This window comes from Anguilla anguilla, chromosome 1 (assembly GCF_013347855.1).
Source record: "Anguilla anguilla isolate fAngAng1 chromosome 1, fAngAng1.pri, whole genome shotgun sequence".
Lineage (NCBI taxonomy): Eukaryota > Metazoa > Chordata > Actinopteri > Anguilliformes > Anguillidae > Anguilla > Anguilla anguilla.
In genome coordinates, this window is record NC_049201.1 from 56,025,777 (window position 1) to 56,046,861 (window position 21,085).

At 52.0% G+C, this 21,085-nt stretch overlaps 1 protein-coding gene across 6 annotated transcripts in view; it reads right to left on the bottom strand.

The window, feature by feature from the left end:
• Positions 1–21,085, bottom strand: part of slc4a7 (solute carrier family 4 member 7) — a 62,425-nt gene that overhangs the window by 11,422 nt on the left and 29,918 nt on the right. The window contains exons 4-16 of one of the 6 annotated variants that reach the window (XM_035379814.1): positions 17,376–17,514; positions 16,851–17,011; positions 16,318–16,467; positions 14,801–15,163; positions 10,943–11,052; positions 8,108–8,170; positions 6,654–6,811; positions 6,087–6,174; positions 5,534–5,680; positions 5,169–5,272; positions 3,271–3,445; positions 2,609–2,742; positions 438–683 (exon numbers count right to left, since the gene is read on the bottom strand). In XM_035379814.1, the coding sequence (XP_035235705.1) occupies positions 438–683; positions 2,609–2,742; positions 3,271–3,445; positions 5,169–5,272; positions 5,534–5,680; positions 6,087–6,174; positions 6,654–6,811; positions 8,108–8,170; positions 10,943–11,052; positions 14,801–15,163; positions 16,318–16,467; positions 16,851–17,011; positions 17,376–17,514 (2,038 nt within the window). Of the gene's footprint in view, positions 1–437; positions 684–2,608; positions 2,743–3,270; positions 3,446–5,168; positions 5,273–5,533; positions 5,681–6,086; positions 6,175–6,653; positions 6,812–8,107; positions 8,171–10,942; positions 11,053–14,800; positions 15,164–16,278; positions 16,468–16,850; positions 17,012–17,375; positions 17,515–21,085 lie in introns of all 6 variants that reach the window. The other 5 variants (XM_035379823.1, XM_035379839.1, XM_035379831.1 and 2 more) reach the window with 5 other exon arrangements.

Genomic DNA, 21,085 nt, shown 5'->3' on the forward strand with positions numbered 1-21,085 from the left:
CTAACACAGTGTACTACACACACGCTCCTCGTACACACATACGATACACTCTCCTCTAACACACACCCCACACGCACTCTCCTCTAACACACACCCCACACGCACTCTTCTCTAACACACAGGCAACACACACTCTCCATAACAGCCATTGAGAATAATTAATCCTGAAAGTCACAAGGGGGAATGTATTGGACATATATCAACATAGCAAAAAAACATAATTGATTGCATACTTATTTACATGAAAAATCTCAAGCTTGTCAACCTTCATATTTAACCAAAAATATTTACTTAACGTTTACTCAAGTTTCACTCAGGTCTTTCCATCCGTGGGGTTGCCAATGCCTGCCTCTATCCGACACAAAACAGGGAACAGACACAAAGGGCTCTCCTCCCCTCCTGCCCAGCAGGGGGAGCTGTGGCTCTCTCTGACTCACGTGTAAAAGGTGAGGTTGTCCAGCTCGATGTGCATGTTGACTGGGAACATCTCACTCAGCTGAAAGAGCTTCTCCAGGGCCTCGTAGATGAAGATGATGCAGATGAGGGCGGCGAAGGCTTCCTCAGTGAAGCGGGTGATATAGCAGACCAGGGAGCTGGCGTCCGTGGCAACCAGCACCAGGCACAGGAAGGCCGTCCACAGCCCGATGCTGGTGCGCAGAGATAGGTAGGACAGGCCGTAGTCCCTGTGGCCAATCAGAGAGCACCGTTACTTGCACGTCCTGCATCCTGCTCCATATGCTAATGAACTGCCACTCACAGCTCAACTTATGGGGGAGAAAATAATGAACATATAATGATATACTGCGTTCAGTGGGGGTTTACACAGAGTTTTTCAAAAAGTCACTCACGTGAAAATGTGGAATTTCAAGATTTAAGATTCCATGTTTATTTTTGTTGCATATTTCAAATCACATGTGAAAATGTTACATTCACGTGTGAAATTGTGATTGTCAGGGTAACCAGCCACATATCTTGCCAAAGTGATAAAATATTGCATCACAAATGCTTCCATGTACTGTAATATGAGCATTCAGTTTGTGTGCCGGACATGGCCAAGCTAAGCATACATATCATATATATCCAGCACACAGTGACAGCGTTCTGAGTTCTCTCGTGTATTACTGAAGTCATACTCCTGGTTTTATCAATATTGTGATGAACTCATTCAGCTGTCGCTGAAGGCACAGACTTTATGAGCACACAGTGGAAAAAGCGGCTCCGCTCCAGACAGAGACAATTAATGAGCGGTCTATCTAGAGGGCACTCTGACATTTTCATGGTTTGATTACATGCCCGCATTTCTGTCAGCGCTTGAAAAGCGATCCCCCCCTCCCGGAACATGATGAGCCAGCATCGCCGTGGAAGTACGAGAAGTCGGGGTGGGGTGGGGCGACCCATCTGTCAATCGCACGCAGTCCTCACTGCTACTGTGCGCTCCGAGCCTGACATCATGAGCAACAGCGCTGACAAGCACACCTGGATCCACCAATCATAGACGCCGCTCTGCTTTACACCCTTTAGCAGGCTCGCTGCCTTTTTAAAAGGGCAAAAATACGTCAATCATCTGGATCCTGAACAGTGAGCAAAACTAGAGTGAGTGCAGCCAATGCCTGCTCTTAATGTACATACACTATTTATCTGATGCCACTCTAGTCTTTTCTGCATATAAATATGATTACAATATGCAGTGATAGCATGTGATTATTGTTGCATATACACAGAGAATATGACTTCTTGGTTTGTAGATTTAATTGTTGACAAGACAATTTCACGCATCTTGCTTTCATTACCCTGATGACTCTCTTAATGGCCTCAATAAAGTAAAGTCTGATTGATTGGTTTTAACTGGTGAGCAGGCTTTAGTAGAGACTGGATTGGTTGTAACTGGTGAGCAGGCTTTAGTAGAGACTGGATTGGTTGTAACTAGTGAGCAGGCTTTAGTAGAGACTGGATTGGTTGTAACTAGTGAGCAGGCTTTAGTAGAGACTGGATTGGTTGTAACTAGTGAGCAGGCTTTAGTAGAGACTGGACTGGTTGTAACTAGTGAGCAGGCTTTAGTAGAGACTGGACTGGTTGTAACTAGTGAGCAGGCTTTAGTAGAGACTGGACTGGTTGTAACTAGTGAGCAGGCTTTAGTAGAGACTGGACTGATTCGTTACAACTGGTGAGCGGTCCTTAGTAAAGACCAGATTGATTGGTTGTAACTAGTGAGCAGGCTTTAGTAGAGACTGGACTGGTTGTAACTAGTGAGCAGGCTTTAGTAGAGACTGGACTGATTCGTTACAACTGGTGAGCAGGCTTTAGTAAAGACTGGACTGATTGGTTATAACTGGTGAGCGGTCCTTAGTAAAGACCAGATTGATTGGTTGTAACTGGCGAGCAGGCTTTAGTAAAGACTGGACTGATTGGTTATAACTGGTGAGCGGTCCTTAGTAAAGACCAGATTGATTGGTTGTAACTGGCGAGCAGGCTTTAGTAAAGACTGGACTGATTGGTTATAACTGGTGAGCGGTCCTTAGTAAAGACCAGATTGATTGGTTGTAACTGGTGAGCAGGCTTTAGTAAAGACTGATGGGCTGATTGGCTGCAATGGAAGAGCACCACTCACTTGCAGAACTTGAAGAGGATCTTCTCGAAGACTAAGACAGGCCCCGTGCTGCCTAGGATGGTGAGGGGCTGCCCCGCAAACAGGGAGAAGGCCACGCCCGTTAGAGATGCCCCAAACAGAGACTCTATGGCACTCTGTCCTCACACCGGGCAGGGACAAAGGGGATGGGGAGAGAGGGAAGGAAAGAGGGAGGAGAAGGAGAGAGGGACAGAGAGGAGGACATGGGGCAGGAAGAGGAAAAACAGTAGGAGAGAAGGTGAAAGTAAGAGAGGGGAATTGAAAGGTGAAAGAAGGACAGAGGAAATGTAGGGAGGGTATAGGAAGTATGTGTGGGGGAAAGAGAAATAAGGAGGAAGACAAAGCACACACATTAATTATTAAACCTCACTCTCATCCCACCAACTTGCCTTCAATTGGTTCCACCCTACCCCTCCACTGTCCCTCTCCCTACCTTTCAAATGTGAGAAACCCATTCTACTGAGGGAGCCATTTTTAAACAAGCACTTTCAATTTAGCACAAAAGTAAATGTGCATAAAGGGGTTCATAAAATGCTTCATGTTGACGGCTATTTAAAATCCCACTAAGGTATGGAAGGCCAGTGTACCTGTACATGGAGGTGGTTCAGCGAAATGGACGGTATCACAGAGTTAGAGGTACTCACGATGTTGCCCTTAGTGGCCTCCCCCAGCAGGCCCCCGAAAGTGATGACGGGGGACATGCAGGCGCAGTAGAGGAAGAGGATGGAGGCCAGGCACTGCAGGCTGAGGGCGTCCCGGATGTCGCTCAAGTAGAACGGAATCTTACGCCGCACATCCTGCACCAGGCCTCCACAGAACCTGAGAGAGCAGCCCCACACAACATGTCACCCCGGCCAAACCTGGTTTATCTGAACACTGCTGCTGTCACTGCTGTGACACACTGCTCCTCTGACCACTGCTCCACACTGCTCCTCTGACCACTGCTCCACACAGCTCCTCTGACCTCTGCTCCTCTGACCACTGCTCCACACTGCTCCTCTGACCACTGCTCCACACTGCTGCTCTGACCACTGCTCCACACTGCTCCTCTGACCACTGCTCCACACTGCTCCTCTAACCACTGCTCCACACTGCTTCTCTAACCACTGCTCCACACTGCTGCCCTAACCACTGCTGCCCTGACCACTGCTCCACACTACTGCTCTAACCACTGCTGCTCTGACCACTGCTCCAGACTGCCGCTCTAACCACTGCTGCTCTGACCACTGCTCCGCAGTGCTGCTCTGTCGAGTTGAGGCCAGTTTAAATTTTATGAAGTTTGAAAGAGTTGATGTGCCTACTCATTAAGTCTCTCCTGAAAGTGTCAAATGCAGGAGAGTTAGAGCGTGTTACCTCATTATCGCTCCCTGTGAAATTCTCTCAGGCACCTGCATTGCGGGAGGCACTTACCAACTAAAAGTTTGATTAATTAAAATCTGACAGGCAGGAAGGCAAGAAGCCCTCAAAGGTTCTCAGTTCACAGCTCTTCTGCCCTACATCAAACAAGCTCAGCCTGACACCTCAACTCTTTATATAGAAGCACATTCAAGCATGCGTCCATACTTATAAATAATACTGCCCCCACCGCACCCATCCAAATGGCTACCATCTCAGAGGGATCAAAGAGCACTAATCACACACAGGGTCGTATTTTCAATGAGTCAACAATACATTAGCCCGTGAAAATGCACTTAGTTCACTTTGTCATTAACTTTGATTGATAAAGCATGACTTAATACTTTGATCTGCATCTCACATAGAAAGGAAATAGGCCCGATTAGGCATTGCCACACAGAGCTCCTGGCCACAGTGGGTACTGGCATGCTTAGAGCTTCATTCAGACCAGATGCATCACTGCAGTAAGAAAAGTTAGCCATCATGTGACCCAAGAGCCACTGCAGTATCAGAAGCAATACAGAAAGAGCTAAGTGCTACGATGCCTTCATATGCAAGCCGTGTAATGCTACTTTGTGAAACCGTGGATGTGTGTCCTTCACAAAGCCCACCAAGGTCAGAAAAGCTTCACATGAGAGACGCCGCCAGCGGTGTCCAGAGCGCGGTAATACAGCACTTCTTAATGAGTCATCGTGTGAAAGGCTTTGAAGATTTGTAACATTAAAACATTGGGCTCTCCCCTCTGTTCCGCTCTTTCATCTCACTAATGCCTCTTTAATAAGGTGGCTGTTCAGTTCTGTGGAGTCAGGCATTATACTCACACTCATCAAAAGGGACTTAAGCAGCCACTCCCCCCCCCCCCCCCCTCCCCCTTCCCCCCACCAACCTGCACAGTCCAGGACTGGTCCTGTTCAGCACACCACTAAAACCTATTCACTGATACCACCTGACATGACACGTCCCAATACCATGGACCAATGTCCACTCTACACCTGGAGCCGTTTGGAGCAAGCTGGGGACAAAGCAGGCTGGCCTGGTAAAGCACGGTTAACCATGTCTAGGGTTCTAACATTACGTCATGTGTAATAACATCATGAGTGGGTCTGATGGGCGTGGCCTAATGGGGCGTGGCCCACCGTAGACTCACCTTCCAGTCCTCTGGAGCTCCGGCCCTGCTTGGTGCTCCTCCTCCTTCACCATTTCCGAAGCTGACGCTGAGCCGTTGGGCTGGAGTGGCATCTTACGCTTTTCCTGTGAAGTACCGAACACCGCCCCCAACAGGTGAGTCACCAACGCTGCTTACCATGCGCCAGATACAACCCTGACTCAAATAATGAGCACTGATTCAGAGTAATGGACCTTAACTCAGCGTGATTGGCTCTGACTCACTGTGACTGGCTCTGACTCAGTGTAATGTGCACTGATTCAGAGTAATGGACTGTTACATGTAAAGTGTCATGTGCTCTGACACACGGTGTATAGTACACTTCTCAGTGAAGACAGGGGCATTACCTGAGATGGGACATTCTTTGGGGGCTCGATTCGGATCTTGGGGTCCCATTCTCCAGGGGGCAACACCGTCACCTGGTCTAAAAACTCATCTATACCAGACAAGAGGTCGGTCCTGTCTTTGGCTTTGTAAGCGACATCATGGAAAACCTGTATAGTGGGGGGGGGGGGGGGGGGTAAATGACTGATGAGGAAATTCAATTCTCGACTTATGTTTCATAGTAATATTATTTTTTTAATGAAAAACATCTGAATTACTTTACAGTCACCGAGTAATGTATATATAAGATAAGCCCAAGGAAAATGCCATACAGTGTACGTGAATGAACGATAAGGGAAGCCTGCTGAGACAATATTTGCTACTGCACCTATGGTTAATATTTTACTCATAATAAAGCACAGAGCTTTGTCTTTATTCATAAACCTGTCAATCAGGAGCATTCTTAATTAATGAAACACAAGAGTGCTAATGACACATAAGCCTTATGACACCGGAGGAAAGAGAGCAGGTGTGGACACACACTCATACTCCACCTCACTCCAGCGAGGCCCTCACCTCATCTGTCATCAGCGTCGCCATGGACCTCCCGATCTCGTGGTACTGCGGCCCTTTGCCATAGGGACCCAACAGCAGGAACAAAAACCTGCCCCAGAGAGACGCGCCATTAGTCAAGCATTTACCCTGCACGTTCCTCACTGCCCTCCTCTGCTAGCCCAACTGCAGTCCCCACTTCAGAATAAGAGCGTTCTAAAAGACTCTGCTCAGAAATGTTGCATTAACTCCATCACGGCTGTTCCGCCTGGCTGCGCGGGTCCCCTGCTAACAGAGCAGGGGGCAGAGGCTGGCGCCACGGCTTAGCGGCGCTCAGCGGACAGAGCGCCCAGCCAGCCGTGCGCTGAGCGCCCGCCGCTGCACGGCGGACCCCGCTTGTTCAGCCACATTCCTCACGCGGCGTTTCCCACGCACCGTCCCGCCGCTGCGCCGCCTCCGCTGTCCAGGGGGGGCGACAGAGAGCAGGGGGGGCTGAGCCCTCAGCGCAGGGGTCAGGGAGTCGTGGAGAGGCAGAGGGGGGTGAGGGACCGGTGTGGAGGCAGGATTTTGGGGGGGGGGGGGGGGCTGTACCTGGTGGGCACGGGGACCTCCGTCAGGCCCGTCAGCAGCACGGCGGGGGACAGCCTGATGAAGGCGATGATGGGCCTCTCCAGGAAGTCCACCTCGCCCACCAGCACGTTGGAGGCCTCGGCGCCTGGAGGGATCTTCTTCATGAAGTTCATGTCCACCTGCGGGGCGGGGAGCAGGACCTGGTGAGCGGCACAGACTGGCCAGCAGGGGGCGCTGTTGCAGGGATGGGCTCAGGGCAGCAGAGGAACATGGACTCTGAACTAAAGCTGTGATACAGACGGGGAAGCAGGGGGCGCTGTACAGCCAGGGCCAGGGGGTTATCAACTAGACTGAAATGACAAATATAGATATTGGGCAGCAGGGGGTGCTGCAGTGTCAGAATTTATGACAGGGACCAGGTGCGCCCCAACACTGAATGACATTACAGCAGGTCAGCTTTACATTACTACCCTGTGACTTCACATAACACACCTTTAAAGACAGGGGGCGCTGTTAAAGGTCACACAGACCATCTTACAGACCTAGCCTCACTTCTAAAATGCATGTGACATACGCCCCCTAGTGGTAGCGCGACAGCCCAAAGGCTTTTAGCCGGCTGCAGAAACGAGAGTGGAGAAATAGTTGTTTCTCTGGCTAATGGAAGCAGCTGGGATGAGTAAATCACGCTGTGGATGGGAGGGAGCGCGTCGCTGCCAAGCGCGCCATTAGCCGGGGGGAGTTACGAGCGGGAAAGGGGCAGGCGGCCAAAACGCCGGGGATTCTGGAACCGGAGCAGCAGTTTCATTGAAAAACTCGTAAAACACAACTCACAGGCATGTGCATGCAGACGGAACACGCCGGCACCGGTGCTCGCCGCTCAGGTCTGCCCGACAGCAGGAGCAGACACGCTACGCATGCACGCATCCACCGGCAGGGTCACACACAGCACCTTCACAAGTGTTCACGTGTAACGCGGGCACAACACGTTGCACAACATCCAGGGACTACACGACAACCCCAAGGGGCGAAAACACACTTACGCAACCAGATGTGACCACGCTCGCTACATCCCCCCCACATCCTAAAAGCAAGACAAAGGGCGGAGAGACGAAACGGCCGAGAAAACAGGACATGGGCCCAGAATACGAGCCGTCTATCTCTCCACATCTCAGGAGCTCCCTCCTCTGTGAGTCACATCTCTGTCACAGGCAGAGACGAGCGGCCGCGCCCGGGCCTGACCGCGCCGGCCGGGCCCTGTCCATCACGCTCACACACACGGCCACCACAACCACTGCGCTCACAGACTGCGGTCACAACCAACGACAGCGACACGACAGCGATCGGGAGTCAGCACGGTTCACAGGGCTTTAAGGAGCGACACACAGACCAAATTTTCACGGTCACGGAACAACAAGGACAGCACGGATTTGATTGGCGGGGGCGGGGGGCTTGGGCGCGGCCCGGAGGAGACTTACTGCCGGCTTCCTGGACCCCCCTCCGAGGGACCCACAACTACAGTGAAAGGTCAGGTAGCAGTCCTACGCGTCCAGGGTGCGAGCCGGGCGAGACAGACATGGACAGGGTCATATTTATAGTCAAAGCCCTCCAACCATACACAGGGTCACATCCTTACCATTAAAACCCCCCAACCATACACAGGGTCACATCCTTACTACTAAAACCCTCCAATCACACACAGGGTCACATCCTTACCATTAAAACCCCCCAATCACACACAGGGTCACATCCTTACTATTAAAACCCTCCAATCACACACAGGGTCACATCCTTATTATTAAAACCCCCCAATCACACACAGGGTCACATCCTTACTATTAAAACCCTCCAATCACACACAGGGTCACATCCTTATTATTAAAACCCCCCAATCACACACAGGGTCACATCCTTACCATTAAAACCCCCCAATCACACACAGGGTCACATCCTTACTATTAAAACCCTCCAATCACACACAGGGTCACATCCTTATTATTAAAACCCCCCAATCACACACAGGGTCACATCCTTACCAATAAAACCCCCCAATCACACACAGGGTCACATCCTTATTATTAAAACCCCCCAATCACACACAGGGTCACATCCTTACTATTAAAACCCTCCAATCACACACAGGGTCACAACTTTATTACTCTTTAACATCCTCCGTAATTATACAAAGCTCTTTATGCACATGACTACCACAGACATGTCACCACCTGTAGTTACAGATAGCACCATGTCTTTACCCATACGCCACAGAAAAGACCTATGCCATTTTTACCCATGTCTGCTTATCAGCAGTCACGCTGTATCATGGCCAGTTTGAACACAAAACACCCCACAGAGCATGGACAATTCCATACCCATACATACCCCGTACTATAACAGAGTCAGTTCCTCACCCACTTATAGTACAACATGGTCAGCTCTATACTGCTGTATTACCCACAATACTGTATAACAGACTCAGCTCTATACTGCTGTATTACCCACAATACTGTATAACAGGCTCAGCTCTATACTGCTGTATTACCCACAATACTGCATAACAGACTCAGCTCTATACTGCTGTATTACCCACAATACTGTATAACAGACTCAGCTCTATACTGCTGTATTACCCACAATACTGTATAACAGACTCAGCTCTATACTGCTGTATTACCCACAATACTGTATAACAGACTCAGCTCTATACTGCGTACCCCACATTGTACCACGGTCAATTTAATACCCATACATACTGTACTGACACTGAAGCATGATCAGTTCTATACTCATATACTACGTACCCCACATTGAACCATGGACAATCCAATACCCATATATACCGTAAGCACACTGTAACATGATCAGTTCTATATATATGTCCCAGATTATAACATGATGCCCCATCCCCAGACAGACTGCATTTCTCCATAATGAACGCTGTCTCCTCTTAACCCACCGTCCTGGGATTCTGTCAGTAAAAAGCAGGAGGTACAAACTGATGAGTGTTTTTGAGGCAGTTTGTCATCCCAGGCCAATAAAAGCTGATGATTACCCACAGCTAAGAGTGGCCCAGAGCCATTTATGGGCGCAGTTTATTTAATCAGGTACGGAGCGATGATGCACAGGCCCGTGGGCTGGTCTTCGTCTTTCCAGCAGGTATATCCTAACTTTAGTCTGGGGCTTGCTGGTATCTCAAAGTTTTGCTGATACATCCGAACAGAATAACAACCAATGGGAGTTCATCTTGTCCTCATGTCCACCAATAGGAAGCGGCAGTAGCCCACCCCACTGACGGGACCTTCCTGTGTTTTAGTAGTGTGGTTGTGCATGTCACCCAGAGGTGGCCTAATCGGGAGAGCTCCAGGGTCAGGGGTAGCAGAGGAAGAGCCCCACTCCTCCTCCTCCTCCTCCTCACACTCCTCAGCCGGCCGAGCCGTGAGGAGCCCAGCCCAGGGCCGCATCGCTCAGGGCCAAAGAAGGGTGGAAACGGGACCCGCACCCTCCCCAAAGCCCTGGCCTCCCCGCAGGGGCCCCACCCCAGACGCCGCCCGGCCCGTCCAGGAGCTGTGTGAGTGCGGAGGCTGGCCTGCTCCTCAGTGTGAAACGCAAGCCTGCTCTAGCCGCGCTGACCTTTGTGTGCGGCGGCCGTGGCGCGGCGCGGGGCTAAGAATACGCCCAGAGTGCAGGGGTGTGAACGCCGGCACACAGCTGGGCTCCCCGCGGCTCCGCGGAATGGAGCCTAAAGGTGAGGCCTGTAACGCGAGCAGGCGTTAGGAGAGAGTGTGTGTGTGTGTGTGTGTGAGCATATGTGTGTGTGTGCGTGTGTGTGTGTGTGTGTACGTGTGTGTGTGTGCGTGTGTGTGTGTGTGTGTACGTGTGTGTGTGTCTGTCTGTGTGTGTACGTGCGTGCGTGCATGTGTGTACGTCCGCGCGTGTGTGTACGTGTGTGTGCGCACGTGTGTGTGTGTGAGGGTGTTGCCGCTTTCAGAGAAAGCAGGTGTAGTCTCTCATACCTGAAGACACTCATACCTGTGTGGCAGGAGGGAGTTACTGGCAAAGCTCAGCTACTCGACCAGCTTTAGCCACGAAAGAAGTAAATCATGCAGATCTCCAGGAAGTTTCAGAGGAATCGTTTCGAAGCTGCACGCAGCAGCAGAAAGTAGGAACACCTCTTACTCAATGTGTCATGTGCTTGTGCAGATCAATCAATACTTCCGATGAGTCATGTGCTAATGAATATTAATGAGCAGAAAGGCCGTAAAGTGGGAGAGAATAGGGCAGTGGCCTCCAGTGGGCGGGGCGGTGGGCCTTACCCTGCTGAAATCCACGGTGCTGTTCTCCCGGCTGCCGTTGTTGATGCGGCTCTCGCTGGGCTTGCTGTTCTCCAGGTTCCCCGGGGCCGACTGCGGGGACGCCAGGAGCCCTGGGGGGAGGGAGAGAGTGGGTGGGGGATGGGGGGCAGGGAGTCAGACTGCTGCTAGGAGAACAGGGCTGAGGCGTTTGGGTGCGTCTGCGGCGCACATGCAGCGATCACATGCCAGCAAGGAGATGGTGGGATGGCCCAGGGGCTGCTGGGAAACGGTCACACTCTCTGTCGGGCCCTTTCTCAGCGTCTGGAGGTCAAAGGGCAGTCGCGTCTGCGCTGCAGCCCACGGCGACAGCGCAGCATGGAATGCGACAAAGCGGAAGACAGCTGCTGCCCATCACTCCTGCGGTTCAGATCTTCCTGACCGTACTTTAACCCAACACAAAATGCCCCTTAACCACTTCAACCCAACACAAATTGTCCTTAACCACTTTTACCCAACAAAAAATGTCCCTTAACCATTTTAACCCAACACAAAATATCCCTTAACCACTTTAACCAAACACAGAATGTCCCTTAACCACTTTAACCCAACACAATGACAGTGCCCTCCGTCTGCATGTGTTGCGTTAGTTAGCCTCTCCTCTGGCGGCGGTGGTGTGTGACCGCGGGACCCGGCCGGGCGCAGTACGGAGGCAGCTGTGTTAACACACCGCGTTCATTGCGTTTGCAGGTGTTTATTAGCACCTGTAAATATAATAAAGGCTCTGATTGGCCCAAGAGCTGAAAAGCACAGGAGTCATAAAAAAATGGAGCCGTGGCTCACGTAGCACGGCAACCAGACAACAGACTGGAGCATGACGTCAATCAAAATTTACAAAGCAGCGACGGGCGAACTGTTCCCATTACCCCCCTAGGCCTGAGGTGCAGGCAGTGATGACATCGCTCACATTCCAGAATAAGCCTCCTGGGCAGAGTGGAAAGTGGGAGGGGCCTCCAGTGACAAGGAAGGTGGGGAACCCGGTGCAAGGGAGACACTCCAGGGCTTTTGGAGGATTACGTAAAGAACACCCTCATACGTGTCTCCCACACACACACACACACTACCCGAATAATCCTGAAACAAATCCCTAAAGCACACATCTGATCCAGATATCCAACCCCTTTCCTCCCAGGCAGAGCCGCTGCTTCAGTCCCATCCAAACAGGTAGCAGGCAGCCTTCCGGAAGGCGAAGCCGCCAATTTAGGGCTTACCGAGCGCTGCGCAGCGGTGCCAGTGCATGCTGGGAACAGCCCAGCCGCGGAACGCAGTGCACGCGCGCACGCTAGCGGCGCGTTCTTCCCGCGCGAGGGTAACGCTACACCGCGCTAACGAGCTGCCGGGCACATCTTCAGCTTCTCCGCTTTCCGCTGAGGGAACACGGAGCGTCCCCAACGGGCCGTAAAACAGGGGCACCTTCCCCCGCCCAAAACCACCCGCACCCCAACGAAATGTCACGCCGCTCATTGGCTCTTTGATGCGTCCCTTGAAAGCATGCGGCGCTCCTGTGACGGGCCTGCTGGGAACGAGAGACGTCCTGAAGCGACCGCGATGCCCCCCGTGACCCGGGGCACTCAGTCACACGGCCAACAGAAATCAGCACGATGTTTTCCATATTACTGAGAAACATCCCCACACCAGTGAGAAGGGGTTTGGTATTCCAATACAAATGACACGAGGAGGAAACTGAAACATACAGCAAAATTCTCAAATAAAGAATCAACATGGAATAATAAATCAATTTTACAACACCGAACTTTCTGAAATATAGAAAAACATTCAAAAATTGTATAGCCTATTTAACATAAAAAAACTTAATGTGTAATCTACAAATGACAGGCTACGATACGCTAAGTAATCAAGCAAAATAAAGACAGGTCTGAGCTTCTGGGTTTGGAACTAAATGATCCATGATATAATTTCAGGGAGGGCTGGGCACTAAACCATATGGACAATTAGTGAATGTTTTTTAAGGGTAATAACAACCACTGACATGGAGTGTGTCGGCTTTCATTTAGTTTTTATTCGTCTTTTTTGTTCTTTAACCATACCTGCCGCGGTAGCAAACATCCACGCTTCAGAAGTCAGGCGAAACGGTTCCAGGGGGAAAAAAAGCCCACTTCTATCTACTGGGTGTTGATGTGACAACCACTGAGCAGCAGGGCAGCTTCCGTGCGATTGACAAAAACACATCACACGATCACATGAAAGAAAGACGATGGAGTTCAATAATAGTCAAAATAGTTTAATGCCCAGCCCTACTTCCAGGCATTCCTGAATTTAGAAGTGCAGCAGAGATTGCGTAAGGTTCCACTGCTGATGTCACTTTGCTCTGACTCCATAACGTTTCCACAGACTGCTCCACACAAATTGTTTGCTACCGCATATCACGTTTTAAAATAAAAACGGTGCGAGTTTTATTCAAAACCGTCAATTCGCCTCGAGTATACATGATAAATTCTATCAGACAGTTGCAAGGTGTCATTTTTAATATTCATTGGATAATAAACAATAAAATACTGTGGACGATGGTACAGGTAAACCGTGACTTCACACCAGTACACGGTCCCTAAATCAGCAGTGCACCTCCCAGCCCTACTGGGACGCAATGCAGAGCCCAGTCTGCCCTTTGCACAAAAGCCTCTGGAAAGTGATCAGGTGTCGCTGCAGGAAGACAGCAGCGTCTCTCCAGCTAAAATAGACGACCCCTGCCTTTCTGCGTTTCCTATCCAAATGAGCGTCTGGAATTCTCCTCAGCCCCCCCGCCACCGTCTTCTGCTCTATAAATACACAAACCCCAGGACCGGCCAAACAGAGCACGCTGTCAGCCGCTCCAATGATGACACCACGCAGACACACGCCAGCTCTGGGGCTCTCTCCTGTTGAGGAGTGTGTGTGTGTGTGTGTGTGCGTGCGTGCGTGCTTTGTGCGTGTGTTTCCAGAACATTGGTGAAGTCTGAGTGGCTAAAGAAAGTATATACACAAGATAAAAAAACATTTGCCTTATCTGTTTAGAGAAAGAAACTAAACAGGGGGAAAAACCGGGAAACTAAACAAGGCCAAGGATTCTGAGAATGACTATCAACAGTGAGATGTGGAGTAGGCTAAAAAATCACCAGCATTTCAACAACATAATCGAGACGCTGAAGGTACAATAGAGATATGAGTTCTGTCACACTAATAAGCCTGTTACTGAACACAGACCAGCAAATGAACACTGGGTGTACAACAAAGCTGTGGCAGCTTCAAGCCCATCGGAAATGGCTAATACATGGCTAATGTATGATGACACTAACATTCAGGGCCACGCCCACTCTGTTGAAAACCATGACAAAAAACACTGCAGATGTGGAGAAACAGGCACACAGCACACAGTGAGAAACACCAAGCCTGGGGCATGTGGAGCAGAGGCTGGGAGGAGTGTTACTGCTTACACACACACACACACACACATTACACATGCACACACACACACACATCATATATCACACTCACACACACACATATAACACACACACACACACACACCCCCACATAACACACACATATATAACACACACACACACCCATATATAAAGCACACACGACCACACATGCACACCCACACACATACATATAACACCCACACACACACACTCTGGGGGGAAGAGAAGGACGAGGGACAGAGGGGGAGGAGTCAGTAGGATGAGCAGAACAAAAAGGAAGGGCTAGATGAAGAGGAGGGGGGGGAGGAGGGGACTGGACCACCCGCATGCTGGCATTAGCATCAGAGCCTAGCTCACACTGGCAGGCAGCACACACGGCCCGTCAGGCCCACATATTTGCCTTCTTGTGGCAGCTGCAGCAGCAGCGAGCGCTCGGGGGCCGGCGCTAGAGGCCGCGCCTCTTTTCCCGGGGAAGAGGACAGGGCCGGCCGCTCGTCCTCCTCGGGCGGGACAACCACCACTTCCGGGATGCCCTCCCACTCGGTGCGGGAGGTCTGCAGCTCCAGGACGTGCTGAACCGGGGGCGCGGGCGGGGCCGAGCGCCGGCGGGGCAACGGGGGCGTGTTTTGGGGGGTGGCAGAGGCGGAGTGGTGTAGGAGGAGGTTGGTGACGATGTCAGACACTCGGCGATTGCCCAGGCTGAGGTTGGAGACAGAGGAGGCGCGGCGCAGGAGGGAGTTTCGGGAGGCGGACAGACCCTCCCCTGGCAGAAACCAAAAACCACCAAAGAGGAAGAGGGAAGGAGGCAGGAAATGAAAGGAGGATGACAGGAACAAAACACTGAACATGGTTTTGTAGAGAGTACCTGCAGAGCACTGTCAAGGCATGCTGGGAATTGTAGTCAGGAATAAGTGAGGTTAGGTGGAAGCAAGGTGGTAGGCAACAATCACTCTCAAGCTGCTCAAGGGTAGATGTGGAACTTGGAGAACACACATGCACACACAAACACAAACGCACATGCACAAACACACGCGCAAGGGCACACACACACGCACACACAAACACACTCATGCATGCACACACACAGGTTGTGCAGTGCTTGTGACTGTGCTCACTCCTACATACTCGGTCTCTAAATCCTGACCAGGGTGCATTGCAGCTACACACATCACTTTTTACCGCCAAAGCAAAGCTTCTGTGGCATCAAATTCAATCCTCTTACTAAAAACACCCTGTAAAAACTAAATATAACTTGCATGTTATCTAATAATGCTTGTGTTGCTTTTCTCATCAGACACAGTGGGGTCTTCCTCTGATTGGTCTACTGGCTCCATTAACCATATTTAGGCCAGACACTGGCAATCATAAGCAGAACAAGAGGAGAAAAGCAACATTACCAAACATCTAGTATGAGCCAAAGGCAGCAATACTCATGCACCAATCACAGGCGAGTCAGTTAAATTCTCAGCCAATCAGGCAGCTGTCCATTAACAGAGAAAGGTCAGAAAGCTGCTGCCATTGTCATTTTTAAATTAAAACACAAGCTGTTCATACCAGCCACACTAGTACGCACCCAGATTTTTTTCTTTTTTTTTTTGGAAGATTGAGAAGGGGAGGAGATGGAGGGGGGAAAGCCGAGAGGGAAAACCGAACGAAGAATTTTTTCTTCCGCGTCAATTTATTTAGGCTATTTTGCGGGAAAAAAAAAAAACAGAACAAAAAACCACCCTCGACTTTCAGAGACGATACCGTAAACACCTTCCCCAGGAAATGTAAAAAGAAAAAAAGATTTAGATTTTAAAAAGAAAAAAAGAGAACAAAAAAAAAAAAGGTTGAATTTTGAAAAGAAAAAAAGCGGAGTGCGGCAGCGAACCTCACCGTTTCTCTCAAGCAAGTGCGGGTCGGAGTGTTTCTTGCCTATGTCTGCGAAAGAGCGCACCAGCGGGATGCGGTTGCTCAGCTTCTTCTCGTTCTGGTGGTGGTGCCGCTTCAGCATGGCCTCCCGCACCTTCAGCCTCAGGCTGCCGTCCAGCTGCTCCGAGGCCACCATGCTGTCGATGATCATGTCTGCCGGCGCGGGCGGAAGGACAGGTTACGCACCGCGGCGTCCACGAGGTGAGGTACACACGCAGAACTCAGCCAGAGAACAACAGGCGCAATGCTGCGAATGCCAACGCAACAGCGCTGCACCTTCTGAAGGTGCCTGTTACATTTTACAGTGCAAAAACCAGTAAAGCTAAATGCTTTAAATAAAATCTCCTCACTGGGAGTTTATCGAGGACAAATGGACATTTCACACAATGCTGTGTACCCCAAACCCTTCACCATATCACATTACACCTCCCCACTCACAAGTTTGTGCTCAAAACACACACCATGCACATACACACACCCACACGTAGACACGCACACACAGACGCACACACAGACGCACACACACACGCGCGTACCTGCGATCTCCTCGATGGTGTTGGCTCTCATGTCCAGCATGACAGTGCCGTTGAGGATGCAGCTGCGGAGCTCGAACAGGCTGTGCAGGGACAGCGTGGCCACGTAGGGCTTACTCCAGCGCTCCCCCCCGTCCTCCACGTCCTCCTCGAACTTCAGCCACCTGCAGCGCACACACACACACACACACACGTACGCACACGCGCACGCACACGCACAGGCTCAAAGGACCGTCAAGACAATTCCTGTGAATCTTCGACTTCTGTATCATGCATTTTATTTTCATAGTAAAATGAATTCCATGATTATTGTAGAATAGTGTATGTCAAATGTTAATTTTCAACGCAGACTGTACAGAAATTTGCACACTGACGTCTACTGACTGCATGGTGCTGGACATTAAATGCAGCAGCGATGAGACACTGCAGGAGCGTTCGTGCCTGTGTGTGGTCAGCCTCACTGCTCTCCTAAATGAAGCTCTTAATGAGTCAGTACGCCACGCGTTTCACAGCTGTGTGACCTCTGACCTGGCCGTCTCCTTCCACTCGTAAGTGTGTCCGTCACGGAAGGACAGCTCGTCCATCTCGGTGAAAAGGTCGTGGGGAATGTGCTCCTCGTCATCGTCCTCTGTCCCCAAGATAAACTGGACCCTCTGGGAGGGGGTGTCTGTGGGGACCACCATCAATGTGAATGGGTTTATTATTATTATTATTATTAGCAGTAGTAGCAGTAGTAGTAGTAGCAGTAGTAGTTGTAGTAGTGTCAGTAGGAGCAGTAGTAAGTATTAGTAGTAGTAGTAGTAGCAGTAGTAGTAGTAGTAGCAGCAGTAGTAGTAGCAGTAGAAGTAGCAGTAGTAGTAATAGTACTAGTAGTAGTAGTAGTAGCAGCAGGAATAGTACTATTAACAGCAGCAGCTGCAGCAGGCACCCTTATCCAGCATGTACATTTCTACACATCGGTTAGTTTTTGCTATTAGTATACTGATTCATTTTTTTGCTGACTGGTAAAATCGATAACTCCACACATTTTCAAACTGAGTCACAGAATATTCTCTGTGATTCGGTGAAGGGGTGATTCTAGGTCACAGGTGAATGAGTCTTTGGGCAAATGTGCTCAGTCCAGATGTCTCTCAGTGCTTACTGACATTGAGCTTCACAGGCATTAGGTGTCTCACACCGGCCCACATCTCACATAGTATTCCAGCTATCAGGAGTCTTCACGCATGATGCCATATTCATCTGACATTGAGTCTCATTGGTCGCCGGCCCTAGAAAACAACTGTGATGTCAGGGTGTGATTGGCAGAACTGGCTGAAGTGACTGAGTCTCCTTCAGGGGAGTGCGATCCAGCTTTCCACCCCCATAAGTAAACGAGGCCATCGGGGCTAAGGACTGCGGGGCGGTGAATGGCATTTCTTTTAACATTTTAAGGCCGGGGCCAGGCGCTCGCGGGTCCCCTTTTATTCGCATGCCAGCCGGAGGGGCCAGACGCGCGTAACACGAGCGCTACAAACAAAGAAACCCGAGCCCGCCGCCCCGACGCCGAGCGCCCCCGTCCTGAAAGCAGAGTCCACGGGAGAAACACTAACCCGGGCCACTGGCAACGCCCCAGCAGAGTGGCACAACGCCTCTGTTATGCCAAGGGGGCTGAACGACTTAAATTACAGTAAGCAATGCCTCTCAAACGCTGGAGTGAGGGGTAGCCTGCCTGCTCAGATGTAAGCATGTTAGTTACCAGTGGCAACTACTGTAATAAAAAACTGTTCGGCAGGAGTGCGCTGGCCCGAGCGTTTGTGTATGTAAATTACACCTGCTTATCTGCTTCCTTACATACAGGAGCTACTGTTGCAGAGGAAGCTGGGAGAAGGAAAGCTCAGACACGCTGTGCAGTACAGCAGTTCCTTGTTCAAGCCTGAGATTCATGCTGCTCTCTCCCTAAACTATAATAACCCCGCTTTGCTCCTTGAACAGTATATACTCCCTCTGCCCTGCTAAAGAAAGGGCTCCACGCCTCAAACTTTACATAAGACGGCGAACGGTTCCTTTCAGGGTAAAAACAGGCACTGGACAGACACCGTTCGGGGGGCCTCTGGTTATATGAAGCGCCGTCCCGATCGCAATCTGAAATCTGGCATGTCCTTTTCTAGGCCCATCTGGCCCCAGCTGGAGCGGTTTGATTTTCACGCTGCTTTGTGGAGGCCCTTTGTCATGGTAAATAAGCCTTGCTGTTCAATCAAGGCTCAGGCAGAAGGGGGGTAAAGGGCTTTGTAATTAACAGACCCTGCAGTAATGGGGGAAATCACTTTGGGGGCACGAGCGTAAGGCTTGAGGAGCGAGCGAGCGCGCCGGACCACGCGATGCCCCCGGAGACGCGCCGACGGCGGTCTGACCGCACCCCGGACCCCTCTCCCGCACCCCGGGCCCCTCTCCCGCACCATCCGGACCCCCCTCCCGCACCGCAGACCCCCCTCCCGCACCGCGGACCTCTCTCCCGCACCGCGGACCCCTCTCCCGCACCGCAGACCCCTCTCCCGCACCCCGGACCCCTCTCCCGCACCCCGGACCCCTCTCCCGCACCGTGGACCCCTCTCCCGCACCCCGGACCCCTCTCCCGCACCGCAGACCCCTCTCCCGCACCGCGGACCCCTCTCCCACACCGCAGACCCCTCTCCCGCACCCCGGACCCCTCTCCCGCACCGCAGACCCCTCTCCCGCACCGCGGACCCCTCTCCCGCACCGCGGACCCCTCTCCCGCACCCCGGACCCCTCTCCCGCACCCCGGACCCCTCTCCCGCACCCCGGACCCCTCTCCCGCACCGCAGACCCCTCTCCCGCACCGCGAACCCCTCTCCCACACCCCAGACCCCTCTCCCGCACCGCGGACCCCTCTCCCGCACCCCGGACCCCTCTCCCGCACCCCGGACCCCTCTCCCGCACCGCAGACCCCTCTCCCGCACCCCAGACCCCTCTCCCGCACCGCGGACCCCTCTCCCGCACCGCAGACCCCTCTCCCGCACCGCAGACCCCTCTCCCGCACCCCGGACCCCTCTCCCGCACCCCGGACCCCTCTCCCGCACCGCAGACCCCTCTCCCGCACCGCAGACCCCTCTCCCGCACCCCAGACCCCTCTCCCGCACCGCGGACCCCTCTCCCGCACCGCAGACCCCTCTCCCGCACCGCAGACCCCTCTCCCGCACCCCGGACCCCTCTCCCGCACCCCGGACCCCTCTCCCGCACCCCGGACCCCTCTCCCGCACCGCAGACCCCTCTCCCGCACCGCAGACCCCTCTCCCACACCATCCGGACCCCTCTCCCGCACCATCCGGACCCCTCTCCCGCACCCCGGACCCCTCTCCCACACCATCCGTCTTCCCGCTGACGGCCAGGCCCAAAGACACGGGCGCACGCGTAGGAGGGAGAGGCCCCAGAAAGCCTGAGGACGTCCCTGCTGCAGAGCTCCCTCACCCCCTACCCCTCCGCCCCCCGCCCTGCTCTCCACACACAGCAGGAGCGACTGCTCACATTAAGTCTCTGATGGGCAGGGGAAAACAGCAGGAAAAGCAGGAGAACTGCTTTGAGACACGGCTGCTGAAATTAGCCTCCTTAGCTGGCTGTCGGGTCTAAAATCAGCTTTGTGTGTTCAGTGGAGGTCAGCTCTGTGTGTTCAGTGGAGGTCAGCTCTGTGTGTTCAGTGCGGTTCAGCTCTGTGTGTTCAGTGCAGTTCAGCTCTGTGTTCAGCTCAGGTCAGCTCTGTGTGTTCAGCTCAGTTCAGCTGTGTGTTCAGCTCAGTTCAGCTCTGTGTGTTCAGTGCAGTTCAGCTCTGTGTTCAGCTCAGGTCAGCTCTGTGTGTTCAGCTCAGTTCAGCTGTGTGTTCAGCTCAGTTCAGCTCTGTGTGTTCAGTGCAGTTCGGCTCTGTGTGTTCAGGGCAGTTCAGCTCTGTGTGTTCAGTGCAGTTCAGCTCTGTGTTCAGCGCAGTTCAGCTCTGTGTTCAGCTCAGTTCAGCTCTGTGTGTTCAGCGCAGTTCAGCTCTATGTGTTCAGCGCAGTTCAGCTCTGTGTGTTCAGCGCAGTTCAGCTCTGTGTGTTCAGCGCAGTTCAGCTCTGTGTGTTCAGCGCAGTTCAGCTCTGTGTGTTCAGTGCAGTTCAGCTCTGTGTGTTCAGTGCAGGTCAGCTCTGTGTGTTCAGTGCAGGTCAGCTCTGTGTGTTCAGCGCAGGTCAGCTCTGTGTGTTCAGCGCAGG